Source organism: Dryobates pubescens, chromosome 8 (genome assembly GCF_014839835.1).
Source record: "Dryobates pubescens isolate bDryPub1 chromosome 8, bDryPub1.pri, whole genome shotgun sequence".
Classification (NCBI taxonomy): domain Eukaryota; kingdom Metazoa; phylum Chordata; class Aves; order Piciformes; family Picidae; genus Dryobates; species Dryobates pubescens.
In genome coordinates, this window is record NC_071619.1 from 11,775,516 (window position 1) to 11,789,296 (window position 13,781).

Consider the following 13,781-nt stretch of genomic DNA (forward strand, 5'->3'; position numbering starts at 1 on the left):
ACTAGATCCTTAGATTTTAAAAGTCTGTTTATCATAGTATCAGTCAGGGTTGGAAGGGACCACAAGGCTCATCTAGTTCCAACCCCCTTGCCGTGGGCAGGGACACCCCACACTAGATCAGGCTGGCCACACTAGGTCCAGCCTGGTCTTAAACACCTCCAGGGATGGGGCCTCAACCACCTCCCTGGACAACCCATTCCAGGGCTTCACCACTCTCATGGTGAAGAACTTCCTCCTCACACCCAGCCTGAATCTCCCCACCTCCAGCTTCATTCCATTCCCCCTAGTCCTATCACTACCTGATATCCTGAGAAGTCCCTCCCCAGCCTTCTTGTAGGCCCCCTTCAGATACTGGAAGGCCACAATAAGGTCACCTTGGAGCCTTCCTTTCAGCCCCCTGGAATCACTTCTGGCTTTAAAGAAATCTGCCATATGAACTGTTGGAGGGAGGTGGAGCAGTAATGTTTGGTTACATTTTGGGGCTTGAGTGGCTCAGTTTCCTACTCAATGCGAAAAGATAGTCAAAGAGTGTAATTTGAAACAAAACCATATTTGATGAGCAAAATATTGTGATCCCCAACTGCCTTCCTGAAAATTTATGGAGATGTTGATTTTATTTTTGTGCTTTTTAAAGAAAGTTTTCTTACTGCCTCTGTGTTTCTTAATAAGGAAAAAGAGCCTCTTGTTCACTGACCTGGCAAGGGCTGTGTGGCTGAATATTGTGCAGGCCAGGCTTTGTTTACAAATCAATGTAACTCTCTCATTTCTGGCCCACTTCCATTTAGATGGGGTAAATTGTCAGGGTCCTGAAGCTCCAACAGATGTTGATAAGCAGAATTCCAGCATGCCTCACCTGTTCTGCAGAGTGGAGTCTCTTTGCAGCGCTTGAGGAAGGGGCTAAAAACAGGAGTCTTATGCAGAAACTGCAAAAGACCTTGGGAGCCGTTATCAGGAGGTTGTGAAGTTGCAAAACTGCTTGATTAAAGTAATCAGAAGTTGAGAGAGAAATGAAAGATCAGTGCACCAACCTTGGGTATGTTTTACCTGCTCAGCCAGTTCCTGCAAAATAAAATGACTTGAGTCATCACCACGGAAAAGGCTGGGTTTAGCTATTGGCACTTCATAACCTTTTTTACTTGATAAAAGGTCTGAATGGTGCTCTGCTTGCTACTTTGAGGACAGAAAGGATTTACAAATTAGCTAGTAGGAGCTTTAAAATTGGTGATGTTTAGCTCTGCTATTCTTTGAAACCATTTTGTAAAGCTTTTAGACCCAGTTTGCCAGGTACCTAACAGCAACTGAGAGGGTATCTTGTGATCTTGTCTTTCTCTTACCCCTTCCTTACTCTGCATTAATGAGAAAAATTCAGGATGAAGCATACAGTTTTAAAATGGAATTAATACTTGAAGTAAGCTTTTAGGTTTGACATGGAAGGTGTAAATAGCTGCACTCTTTTGTCTTTATTTAGCAACACCTACTGAAGCTTTGTGGTGTCTTAGATAAGCACATAAAATGTGATATTAGGGAAGATGCAAGACTGTTTTATCGAACAAAGGTAAGACGTGAGCTGGGGTGGGGTTTGTTTGTTTGTTTTGGGGTGGCCTTCAGTGTTCTTGATGTTTGTTTGTTCCCTGATCCCAGCCCTGGAAATTCTAACAGTTCCTTAGGGGCTTGTTTCTTCTTTCTGGTTTCTCTCTCTGCGTCATGTCTTTGCATGCACATAAATACAGGCCCATTTCAACGTGCTGAAAATGCTCTGACTGTTGTTAAGAGTTCTGTTGTTAACAAACAAAAATACGAGCTCATCTTCCTTTTCTCCATGCTTCTCAACTTTTAGACCCACAGAGTTGCTCCTTTCCTTTTCCTGTCAGTCACTGATAGCTGACTCTGCATTTAAAAGCAGAGGCTACATATGGGGCAGGATACAGAGGACTGGAAAACTAACTCATCTTGGTGTGTCTGTTGTATATTTCAGACTTAATGAGTTGTCTTATATCTACAACATTTTTTAGCTAGTAGTGATGTGATAGTAAATGTGATGAGATGGGATACACCTAATTTTGTGTCTTTGATGCTTTGTATGCTGTCACGGCAAGCCAAATCAGATTGATGCTAAAGCGACCAGCTTCAGCTTTGAAGAGTTTTGCCTTTTTCAGCTTTACATCAGATTTTTTTCAGCTGTGTGCATCCTTACCTCTCAAGAGGATTTTTTTTCTTTTTAGTCATCCAGATTAGTAGAGCATGGGTAATTTAACAAGTTAATTCACTTTTGCCTTGGACCTCTGTATCTCAGGTTGCTTTCGCTTTTGTTTCTGCTGCCCTTGCGCTGAGGGGGAAATCTTTGTCTGTTTTTCCCAACCACTTCGCTCATATAACTTCCAGAGGTTTCTACTGTGCTGCTTTTTAACGTGGCATGTGAGGCAAATCTCAGTTCCAAACAGCTTGGATTAAACACCTGCTTGTGACCAGTTATGAAAAAACCACAGTTTTGTGTGTGAGATTTAATTTCAGGGGCTGCATGGTTGGCTTTTGTGATTGCAGTTGCAGGCACCCTTTCTGGGTGCAATCAGACTCGTGTAGCAAACCTAACTCGCCCTAAGGATGGAGGTGGGTGTTTGGAGGCCAGAGGCTTGCATGCTGATTCCAAACACTTCATGTGGGGGAGTCACGTGCCTGTAATGTGTTTGTGTGGAGCACATGACTGAATTCAGAGTCCCACATTACAAGGATGTGGTTCAGGTTGAGGTGGGGATAGGTGTTGCTGTAAACCTGGAGTTGTGGTGGGGTTTTCTGGGCTTGGGGTGGTGGTGGGAGACAAAATGTATGATTTTTTTTTTTGCTGTTTCTTTTTTAACATAAAATGGCTAAACTAATCAATCTGAATCTGCAGGTGAAAGACTTAGTTGCTAGGATATATGGCAAATGGCAAGACATGATACAAACCACAAGGCCTACTCAGGTACTGCAAGGAAATCTTTTTTTCTCTCTTTCTGTTGCTGAGTGCATTTAACTAATTTTTCAGCATTTGAAAATAGCATATTCTTTAGAAAAGATGGTGGGGTTTTTTTCCTTGGCTGTGGCATGGATCTAGAAGTGTTAGCATTGAATTAAAATTCTTTCTCTACTGCCTTGGGTAAAACCAAGATTTCATCTTTTTTTCCTTAAAAGTGCTGCTTTTGTAAATGGCTTGTGTAACAGGCTAAAATACTGCTACTGAGCCAACTCCCAGGGCCTGTCTCTGATTATAGTTATTAGCAGATGCTTCAAAAAGGATGTAGGGCAAGAATGCAGTGATGCATTTCCTGCTGTGGCCTTGGCAGTGTGTGACTCTGAGACTGCTTGATTCCAAAGCTCTATCCAAATCTGTTTAATGGCTCTTGATAACTCCTCCTTTAAATAGGCTGAGTTTCATGCATTGATTAGGAAAAGCCTTTTGTGCTCTGTAAAAGCATGCAGTAGTAAATAATGCCATGGTTAGTCTCTCATTAATGTTTGCCTTCATGATCCCCAGCTGGCCTTGTTGGAATAGGAGGATGATTTCTACTGGTGCTGAGAGTTTAGAGCTGTTTCTTCCAGTCTGGGGTTGTAAGGTTTCTTTTCTAATGCGGTCAGACCAGCTGTTTGAGGCCTGGTTTGGAATATAAATATGCCTGAACTTGGAAAAACTCAGCTTCCCAGTGATGTAGTGTGTGCCTTAAATAAAATGTAATTATACTTACATGTTTTGTATTGATTCCAGTTTAAAAAAAGATGGTGCAGTTAACCATTTGTCTGTAAAGACTTTTAATCACTCCCAGCCACGTGCAAAAACAGATCTCCTTTGTAGTGACTGTGACATTTCTGGTTGTAGAGGTTCTGGTACAGAGGTTCTGGTTATAGAGGGTGGAGGAATTAGTAACACAAAGCTGCAGAAGCTATTTAGCAGCTGATGGAAGCTGATCATGATGCAGTACTCTCAGAGTTTTTTCAGAGGTACTTGGGGAAGCTGGCAAGTGTTTGGGGATAAAATTCTAGGCGTTTGCAACACATTGTGGTGATCTCAGGCCTAAGCATTTGCCTGCTCTGCTCTTCTGTCATTGATTTTCTAACTTGTTTGCTGGTTTGTTTTTAATCTTCAGGGAAAGCTGCATGACTTCTGGAAGCCAGACTAATGAAATGTTGCCTAGTTAGGGAAAATTTACAGGAAAACTCTGGAACCAAGGGAGATGTAGTCTGAATGGAGCTTCACTGTGGTCAGAACAGAAGAAAATGGTCACCTGAGTTGAAACTTGCTTTGGGCAAATACTAGAAACACAAGGATCTACTTTGGTTAACACTGCTTTTACTACAAATACACTACTCCTGAAAAGTTGAAGTGGGTAAAGTGAAAACCTGCCAACAACCCAGGTATTGCTACAGCCCTGTCTGAGTTGACTACAGAAATATGTTATCATACTGGAAGCTGAGGGAGGTTTTCTCATTTACATTGTTAATCACAAGACATACTTGAGAACTGTATATATTTGTTTTCTTGCCAGCACATGCCTGTAAGTGTTCTTTCAGGATGGCTGGGAAAAAATCTGCTCTCTGGCATGGAATGTGAGTTCAGAAACAGTGTAAGACCTGCCCTGTTGTGAGCAGGTGATAAAGTGTTTTTCACAACTGGTCTGAGTAACAGAATTGGCTGCACGTGTTGATCTGCAAAGCAGAATTGGTATGACCATCCAGTGTCTCTAAACCCCACAAAAGACAGCAGTCACATGTGAACAAGTGACTGCTCTCATGTTCACTTGAGAGTAGAAACAGAGCTTAAGAGTGATTGTCCCTAACCAGGTTAAAGTGGACATTGCTTTGCTCTGTGATCGTGTTACATCAGGTAACAAAGTTAAATTTGTTGTTACAGTGATGCATCCATTTTAACTGAACTTCCTCATCTGAATTAATTTATTTATACAGTGAATGTGACTTCACAGGAAAGGTTTCTTACAAGACCAAGCTATGAAGTAAATCTTCTTACGCCAGTCGTACTGTTGTACTGTTCTTGAAGAGTCAAACATACCTGTGTTTGTTACCTGGCTTCAGCACTTTCTCTGAATGGAGAAAATTCTCTGAATGGAGAAAATGCTAATCTTAAAATACCAGCTCAGCAGAGATTTGAGGAGATGAGCATTTGGCCCACCTATGTAAAAAGCCATATGAGGTCTGGATTCCTTTGTGTGGAGCCTGGCCATGCACACAGTACGTCTGCAGAGCCCCAGGAGCTGCTGGTGAAATCATCAAAAGGAAGATGTGGTTTCCTTTTGTGCTCTCTGTGCACAGGCCATCATTCAGATCTTACACTGTGATTTGTCTGTAGGAGGTGTGTATATATGAAGAGAAAGTTAAGGTACTGGGTAGAAGCACCGACTGGGATTCCCTGAACAAGTGAGGTTTTTAATGATAGCAGCATAAGCATTTTGTAATACTATGTCCTTTTAATTTTTGTAGATTACTGTCTTGTCTTGTATGAGAAATTCCCTACAACTTCCCAAGATGAGAATGTAAAATAAGGCTCACAAAAAAACCCAACCCCAACCAACCTTCCAACTTAAGTATGTATATTACATAGACATGTGTCTTCTAGGGAATGTCTTTTATCTGCAAAGTCATATTAAACGTTTTGGGTTTCATTTCAAGTGTTAATTAGCCAAAGACTGCAGCATCTCTGTGCTAATCATTGGCTAAGCAGCTTATCTGTGTTCAAACAAAAGTTATGCTCCTGGCATTGTTCTGAAAGGGGGGGGGGGGGGAGGGAGGAGGGGAGAGGGGGAAGAGGGAGGGAGAGGAAGGGGGAATAGAAAATCCCTGGGTTTTTTAATCTCAACGTGTTATTTAAGAATTGGAAGAATCTACCTCAAAGAGTATCTTTGTTTGGTAATAGAACTTGCTTTAGGCTACAGAAAATTACATGGTATTAGGTAGGTTTGGCAACACCATCCTTTGCTCTGCCTGTCTTTGATAGTGTATCAACCTTCCCTCTGGTAGCAGTTATTTACTCCACTGAACATCTCATAGGTGATTTTATTAATGTTTGTATTCCTTTTCTCTCACTAAAGTTGTACAAAGTTTAAAGAAGTTTGCAGAGTATGTTTTACTGTATGTTATGTGTATATATTTTCTTACCCTGTAAAGCTGTAAGTTGTGTCCTGTATATATTGGAGAAGGAAGGGGGAAGGTGGGGGGGAAGTGGAGGGGGTGTTTAGATGAAGAGCTTTTTGTACTGCAGTTCAAAGCACTTTGAAACTGCTGAGGTTTTGTTGTGTTTGGTTGTTGGGGTTTGTTTTGTTTGGGTTGGGTTTTTTTTGTCCCCCCCAGATTAAATAACCACTTTGATATTTACTTCTATTTAATAGAACAATGGCAGAATTAAACCAAGGCATGCTTTTCTAATGAAATGTCCCTGGACAGAATGGGCATGCCTCAGCCTTGTTTCACGCACACAAAGAAACGGCTGCAGGTCCTCTTTTGGTCTTGTGGTGCACATTGTAATTCTTAGGTTCACAGCTGATTAGCTTGCTAGAAATGGAAAAGGGTTTGAAATCATTTTTAGCTCACCCCATCAAGTGGTTTGATGCCTACTGCCCCGCTATGCGTTCTGGCACTTCTCCCTCTCCCCTTCCTGCTTGGTGTGGACTCTTCCATCTGGTTTGTAGCCATGTAGTAATTCCAGAGTTGCTTAAGTCTATACGTGGGTTAAATTGGAGCTCATCACTACCCTTCCAGAGATGACCCCAAAGCATTGCTGCAGAGTCCTTATGAGGGGCTGCTGGGCTGAGCACTGCTTCAGGACTTGTGGAAGTGAAAACAGCAAACCTGCTGCTGTTGTGTTTTGCCGACTCATTTGCTGGCCCCCAGCCAGAAGTCGCGTGTGTTGGAAAAGGCTGTTTGCACAGTAGATGTCTTAACTGCTTCGGTTGTCTTCACATAAGCATTTTGCACTGAGGTTTTATCTTTTGATATCATGTTGGTTGTATTAAGAACCATGTTATCTCATTCCATGTGAAATTTAGGTGCACTTTATTGCAATAACCACAGACAAGAGAATTAAAGGCTGACTATAAAATGCACAAATGTGGCTCTTTGCCTTATTTTTAATTATTATTTTTACTTATTTTATTCTATTCTATTATTCTTTTACTCTTTTTTTCCCTATTTTATTCTATTATTCTTTTACTCTTTTTTACTTTTTTAACTTTTTTTACTTTTTTTACTCTTTTTTTACTTAACTCTTTTTACTTTTTTACTCTTTTTTACTTTTTAAACTTTTTTTACTTTTTTCTTTTTTTACTCTTTTTAAACTCTTTTTATTTTACTCTTTTTTTACTCCTTTTTTAACTCATTTTTCCTCTTTTTACTCTTTATTTACTGTTTTTTTACTCTTTTTTTAACTCTTTTTTTACTCTCTTTTACTCTTTTTTACTCTTTTTTACTCTTTTTTACTCTTTTTTACTCTTTTTTTACTCTTTTTTTACTCTTTTTTTTACTCTTTTTTTTACTCTTTTTTACTTTTTTCCTTTTTTTAACTTTTTTTACTCTCTTTTTATTCTTTTTTACCATTTTTACTCTCTTTTTACTGTTTTTACTCTCTTTTTTCTCTTTTTTCTCTTTTTTCCCTTTTTACCCTTTTTACTCTTTTTACCCTTTTTACTCTTTTTACCCTTTTTACTCTTTTTTACTCTCTTTTTACTCTTTTTTACCGTTTTTACTCCCTTTTTACCCTTTTTACCCTTTTTACCCTTTTTACCCTTTTTACCCTTTTTACCCTTTTTACCCTTTTTACTTTTTTACTTTTTACTTTTTTCTTTTTTCTCTTTTTTTACTCTATGTTTATGTTTACTTCTTTTTTACTTCTTTTTTACTCTTTTTAATCTTTTTTTACTTTTTTTTTTATTCTTTTCTTTTACTCTTTTTGTTTTACTCCTTTTTTCACTCTTTTTTTTTTTAACTCTTTTTTCTCTATTTTTTAATTCCATTCTATTCTTTTTTTAAAATTCTATTTATTTTTTAATTCCATTCTTATTTTTTTTAATTGTATTTTATTGCAAGGCTCTGTATGGCTTTAAAAACAGGCTTCTGTCCTCAGGTTCAAGAAGCCTGCCAGTGAAACTATTTGCACGTCTCACATTCGTGCTGCTCCTCTTTGGAACTGTGTAATGGATGGGGATTTCAGAAGTGATTAATGACTTGCAGGTAGGTCTGGCTGAAGGTCAGTAGGACGTGTCTGCTTCATTGATGCAGTGGCTGCAGGAACTCTCTGAAGTCCCCAAAGCTTGGTGGTTGAGAATATATTTGGGGAAAGCAGGTGAGTGGAACAAACACGTGAGGTGTGCTGTCATCGTTGGCAGAGCAGCTGGGGAGATCGCTGTGTGGCAGGCTTTGAGAGGTTGCATTGCAGTGTGGAAAGAGACCCTTTTAATAGTGAGGGATGGGTACTGCAGTGTTAATGGTCTGAGCACAGATAAGCCAGGTCTGTCTTCATCAAAGGCGCTTCTGCTTAGCATGGTCTAGCAGCAAGCTGAGGCTTGGAGATTGACCTATCCAAGGTGGGCTGGGAGAGAGACTATGGTAATTCTTGGAGATTCCAGAAGGTACTTCTAGGTAGTTACAAAGGTGATTCTGCTGCTCATGCTGTCGTTAGCAAGAACACTTCAAGCCACAATATTGACGCTGGTCTCCTATGTTTGTTTTTGTTACAGCGTGGCAGCCCTAGCTTGGGTTTGTGTTTTGCTTGGTTGGTTGTTTTCCTTCCGCTAGCTTCTAGTTTTGTGTGCCTCCCTTCCACTGGAAGGGGCAAATATGAAAGACTGATGTTGGAGTTGACCTTAAAAATTCTTCTGAGGACTCATTCCTTGGGCTTATGAGCTCTTGAGAAACGTCATGCTCAAGGTTCCACAGGGGGAAACAGCCCACTGTGACAGAGGGGCAGCTGTTGGCACTGACAGGTCAGTGCTTGCCTGCATCCTGAAAAAGGAGCTAGGGACTGGCTGGTGCTGGGTAGAGGAGAGGCTTGACGAGCTTCTAGGAGCTGAGACAGCTGCTGTGGGAGCCCATCCCTTGGAGCTCTAAAGGAGCTGCTCAGAGCAGCCAGACAATCATTAGGGGATTTAGCTCATTCCTTGTGGTTTAAGTTATCAGAAGGCTCTGGGTGACGTTCGAATTGCCGTTTTCCCATCTTCCCCCCGGGCTGTGAAATACCTTGATGTTTTGCCTTGTGCATGTTTTGCCAGCCTTACTGGTGGGGCCCCTTCTTATCTAGTGTTGAAAAGGGCTTTCAGTGCTGGGGAATGGCGTGGGCTGCTGATGGGGAGGATCCTAGAGAAAGTAAATTCCTCGAAGGTCTTCTCCTTGCGGAGGTGCTTTTAGTTTTGCCTGACTGCTGCTTTTTTCAGCCAGTGCTTCCTCGCCTTGGCAGTGAGGAATTTGAAAGGGAATATTTTATCTAGTATCAGAAGTAGGGCTGGGTGCTGAGAGAAGAAAAACATTCACATCTCCCCATCTAGATATTTTGGTCTGGGTGCTGAAAGCCGGGCCCCATGCTTGCAGACTGTTGGCTAAAATGTAATTTCAGGTGACTTTCAAGTGGTGTTCGGATAGGTTGTACTTTTTGGAATGCCTTCCCTGTCTGCGTGGTGAGCTCCTGTTAGTGTTTCATCTTCGGCTTCCCTGCCGCCTCCCAGTTCCCTATAGGGAGGTCACAGAGGACGGAATGGAAACTCCCCCTGTGACTAGAACTGTTCCCTTAATTGTCATCAAAGCATCTTTGCCACCAGCCTGGGGGGAGACCTAAAGCTTTTCAAGGCAGGTTCAGCTCGTATGGTGTGTAGGGGGAGGGATCGTGGCCACAGGATATGGGGCCATTTTCACACACCCTTCTAGTGCTTCCCTTTGGGTTTGCATTCAGTGCTGCAGCTGCCTGAAGCCGGGCGAGCGATGCTCCTTCCATCTCGCAGAGAAAAGCAGAAAGGGTAAATATATTTTCGCTGCTTTTGTGCTGCCAGGCGACTGAGCAGCAAGTGCTGCGAGCTGGGGCTTGGCTAGCAGGCTCCATAGCTTTGCCTCTGGGTCTCAGGCTTTCTTCTCTCAAAGCCTGCTCGGAGATGAAAGTCCTGGCTCTCAGAGTGCAGGAGGAGGTGTGTGTGGGGGTCCCTCTCCTCCGTGAGCTGAGCACCGGGGTTGCGGCTGGAATAAAGCTAATAGCTTAAAGTTGGCAGGTTCGGCGGTGGGGAGGGGACGGCCAGGCAGCAAGTCTCAAGCTGTATTCACGCCGCAGGCTTTGATAAAGGCAGCGTAAATCGGGCAGAGCAGCTGTGGGCTCTGCAGACGGCATCGTTCAGCCTCTCAGACGCATTGATCTGTGTGCTGGAAACTGAACCTGTCCCCTTTGACCTGAACCCAAGCTGCGGGGAGAGGCCTGGCACATGAAGATGCCGAGATGCCGCACTGTGTATCAGCTCCCACTGCATCTGTGGAGTGCTGCCTGCCTCTCCCCTGTGTACTAACCTATTTTTTTGGGGTAGTATTTTGGGTTCCAGCATTGTTATGGTGAGGTTTGCACAGCACAATGTGTTATTTTCCCCTCCAGCCGATTCTCTCTTATTAGCCCAATTTTTCCTCTCGCCCTCATTCTGTTTTTCGCTGCAGTACGTGAATGCCGTGTGCTGAGAAACTGTGTCAGCTTCCCTCGTAATTAAGAGTCTGGCAGGGACCAGCACGACAGTCGGTGTGGAGATGACACTTCCAGTCTGGAGCTAACAGTAAGCTGGGGTGCTGCAGCAGGGGCTCGATGCTGGGGACGCAGGGATGTTCTCCGGCTGAGCCGGGCAGTGGGGCAGGGAGACGCACGAGGAGCTTGGCCCAGGAGCAGTGAGTAGCCTGGGTACATCAGAGCAGTGAAGGGGAAAGGGACCTAGGGGTCCTGGTGGATGGAAAGATGACCATAAGCCAGCAATGCGCTCTTGTGGCCGGGAAGGCCAATGCCGTTCTGGGGTGGATTAGAAGGAGTGCGACCAGTAGGTCGAGAGAGGTTCTCCTCCCTCTCTACTCTGCGCTGTTGAGGCTGCATCTGGAATGTTGTGTCCAGTTCTGGGCCCCTCAGTTCAAGAAAGACAGTGAGCTACTTGGAAGAGTCCAGCACAGAGCCACAAGGATGATGAAGGGAGTGGAACATCTTCTGTATCAGGAGAGACTGGGGGAGCTGGGGCTCTTTAGCTTAGAGAAGAGACTGAGAGGTGACCTCATCAATGTTTATAAATGTGTAAAGGGTGTCCTGAGAGGATGGAGCCAGGCTCTGCTAGGTGGTGCCTAATGACAGGACAAGGGGCAATGGGTGGAAGCTGAGGCATATGAAGTTTCATGTAAATATGAGGAAAAAATTTTTGACTGTGAGGGTGACAGAGCACTGGAACAGGCTGCCCAGGGAGGTTTGGAGTCTCCCTCTCCAGAGATAATCAAACCACACCTGGATGCGTTCCTGTGTGATCTGGTGTAGGTGATCCTGCTCTGGCAGGGGGCTTGGACTGGATGATCTTTCGAGGTCCCTTCCAGCCCCTGAAATTCTGTGATGCTGTGTCTCAGCTGGGGGAGTAAAACTGTGGCCTCTTCAAACGCAGCTCCAAGGAATGGTTAAATTCTAGGTTCTACAACAGGTTTAGCCCTTTGGGAGGGAATCTGCATGCGTGTACAGAACAGGAATACATTTGCAGCGGCCGTAAGCCAGCTGCATCTCCCCAGCTCGGAAATCGTTGTAATGTTTGGGGAAGTAAGGATGAGAGCTTGACAACCAAATGGCCTAGAAAAGGGTAAATGGAGAGAAGCTATTCAGTGGTGCTCTGTACTTCAGCTTGGAGTCTGGAGTCTAAGTACTTCTTTTATTAGCAGGAAGGCTCAAAGCAAACAAAAGCTGACAGGAGCTGGGGATCTGCTTGCCTCAGGATGTTGTGGATTCTAAAAGCTTAGACGTTCAGAGTGTTTTGCAGCAGAAAAATCCATCAGGGTCTATGAAATCAAAGCGGCCATCCCTGGCTGAGAAACCTTCAGGCTGGTGATCTCTGGAGGGTGCAGTATGTGTCAAGGGGTTGCCTGAGGCCTCCATCCTGCTCCTGTCCCTCCTGCAAGGGGCTGGGATTTTGGTCCAGTGTGGTGGGCTGCCTGTATGTTTTGTGTGGAATGGCTGAGGGGTTTCATGTTGTCAGCTCAGTTTCCAAACTGTCGTCTTCCCGATTGCGTCTCTCCTTCCACTCCTGAGGCAGAAGTTGCTGTTGAAGGTGCTGCCAGCCCTTGCTCTGTAGGAGCCTAGTGAAGTGTATAGGAGAAAATGTCTGATGTGGCTGAAGAAATACCAGCAACTTTTTCTGATCCTTCTAATGACACTGCAAGGGAGAGACTAGGAGAACAAGTCATGTGGTTCAGGAGCTCCTGCAGAAGACAGCAACACCCAGCAAACCACAGGCCCAAGCTGACCTTCCTTCCTCTCCCCTCCCACCGTGTCCGTAGATGTTTTCAGCTAGGGAGATGTGAAAATAAGGGCAGACGAGGAGATTGGGGTGGGTGGGTGGGTGTAAAATCCTTCCAGTGTGGCACTTTCAGAACAGAATTCATCGTTGTCCTTCTCTAGTTGCTGCGTCAGATTTGCCTCTTGGGGGCAACCTCACCACGCTCCAGCTGGGAGCATGGCTTCTGTCGCCGTAAAGACAAAAGGGGCTTGGGAGATGATGACTCACTGTGCATCTCTCCCTGCCTTTGCATTATCAGATAATTTTTCGCAATCGAGGTCATTATTTGCTGAGAGGATTTAAGGAAAGCCGCCGAGGGTGACTGATTGCAGCTTTTCAGACATGACAGAGTAATTTCTTAAAAGTCCCTTTCCAGACTTGGGAGTCCTTCAAAGTTTTCCTGCCCTGCTGTCCTTGGCAGAGAGGAGGGTAGCATGGAAGGCTGTGTGTTTTGTGGCTCTGGTTTAATGGCCAGAGCATAAATCTGTGCAAGGAAGATGTACAGCGATCTCCCTGCTCTTTTGCCTGCAGTCCCTGTCACTATCACCAAGCCTATCAGACAGTGCTGTGGTTGCTCTGACTCGTTAGTAGGGGAGACAGCAAACTTCCTGCTCCAGGAGTGTTTGAGCCCCGTGCTCCTGAGCAAGCATCTGGTACAAACCCCATCCATAAATAACCATTTGCATTTATTTAAAGGGCGTTGAGGTATCCGGTGGAATAAAGAAAGCATTATTCATGCTTCGTGCTGTGGTTCCTAATGGTACTTTGCACACTGATATGACCTACAAAGCTTGTTGTTTTGTGCCTGCAGTGCTCTGATGTTCTCCTTACCCTGAGGGTCAGAAATGACGAGAATAAGCGATCGTGACGGCTGTCTGACAAATCCCCGCTCCCTTGCCTCGGAAGTGTCCTTGCCAGGGAGCAGCTCGGTGACATTGCTGGCTCGAGCGGAGGAGGAGGCAGCGCCGCTTGTCCGGCGCTGGGAGGCGAAGGGGTGGCCTTCGCCTGCGGTGCAAGGGCAGATCGATTGATCCCCGTTCCTGTTCCACCTTCTGCCTGAGGCGCAGGGAAGCGGCTCGGGCTGGACGTGGGGACTGACCCAAACCCCACACACGCAGGTCCTACACACCCTCCCTACTCCCCTGGAAAAACACCCAGCAGAGGTAGCCGGAGCAAGGGAGTTCACTAAAAACCCTGGAGTGTAGGGACTGCTCAAAAGAGGGGTGCAGGGCCCTGCAGCCGGGTCCTGCCCAATGGAGGACTGAGTCAGCC

At 44.4% G+C, this 13,781-nt stretch overlaps 2 protein-coding genes across 3 annotated transcripts in view; both read left to right on the forward strand.

Moving 5' to 3' along the window:
• SLF2 (SMC5-SMC6 complex localization factor 2) overlaps positions 1-4,216 on the forward strand; it is a 31,732-nt gene extending 27,516 nt beyond the window's left edge. The window contains exons 18-20 of the mRNA XM_054163578.1: positions 1,469-1,555; positions 2,891-2,959; positions 4,119-4,216. Coding sequence (XP_054019553.1) covers positions 1,469-1,555; positions 2,891-2,959; positions 4,119-4,151 — 189 coding nt within the window. The 3' untranslated portion in view covers positions 4,152-4,216. The remainder of the gene's footprint in view (positions 1-1,468; positions 1,556-2,890; positions 2,960-4,118) is intronic.
• Positions 4,217-9,933: 5,717 nt separating this feature from the next.
• The window catches only part of SEMA4G (semaphorin 4G), a 32,431-nt gene continuing 28,583 nt past the window's right edge, over positions 9,934-13,781 (forward strand). For both annotated transcript variants that reach the window (XR_008462359.1, XM_054163591.1), the window contains exons 1-2: positions 9,934-9,983; positions 10,660-10,772. The gene's annotated coding sequence lies outside the window, so the exon portion shown is untranslated. The remainder of the gene's footprint in view (positions 9,984-10,659; positions 10,773-13,781) is intronic.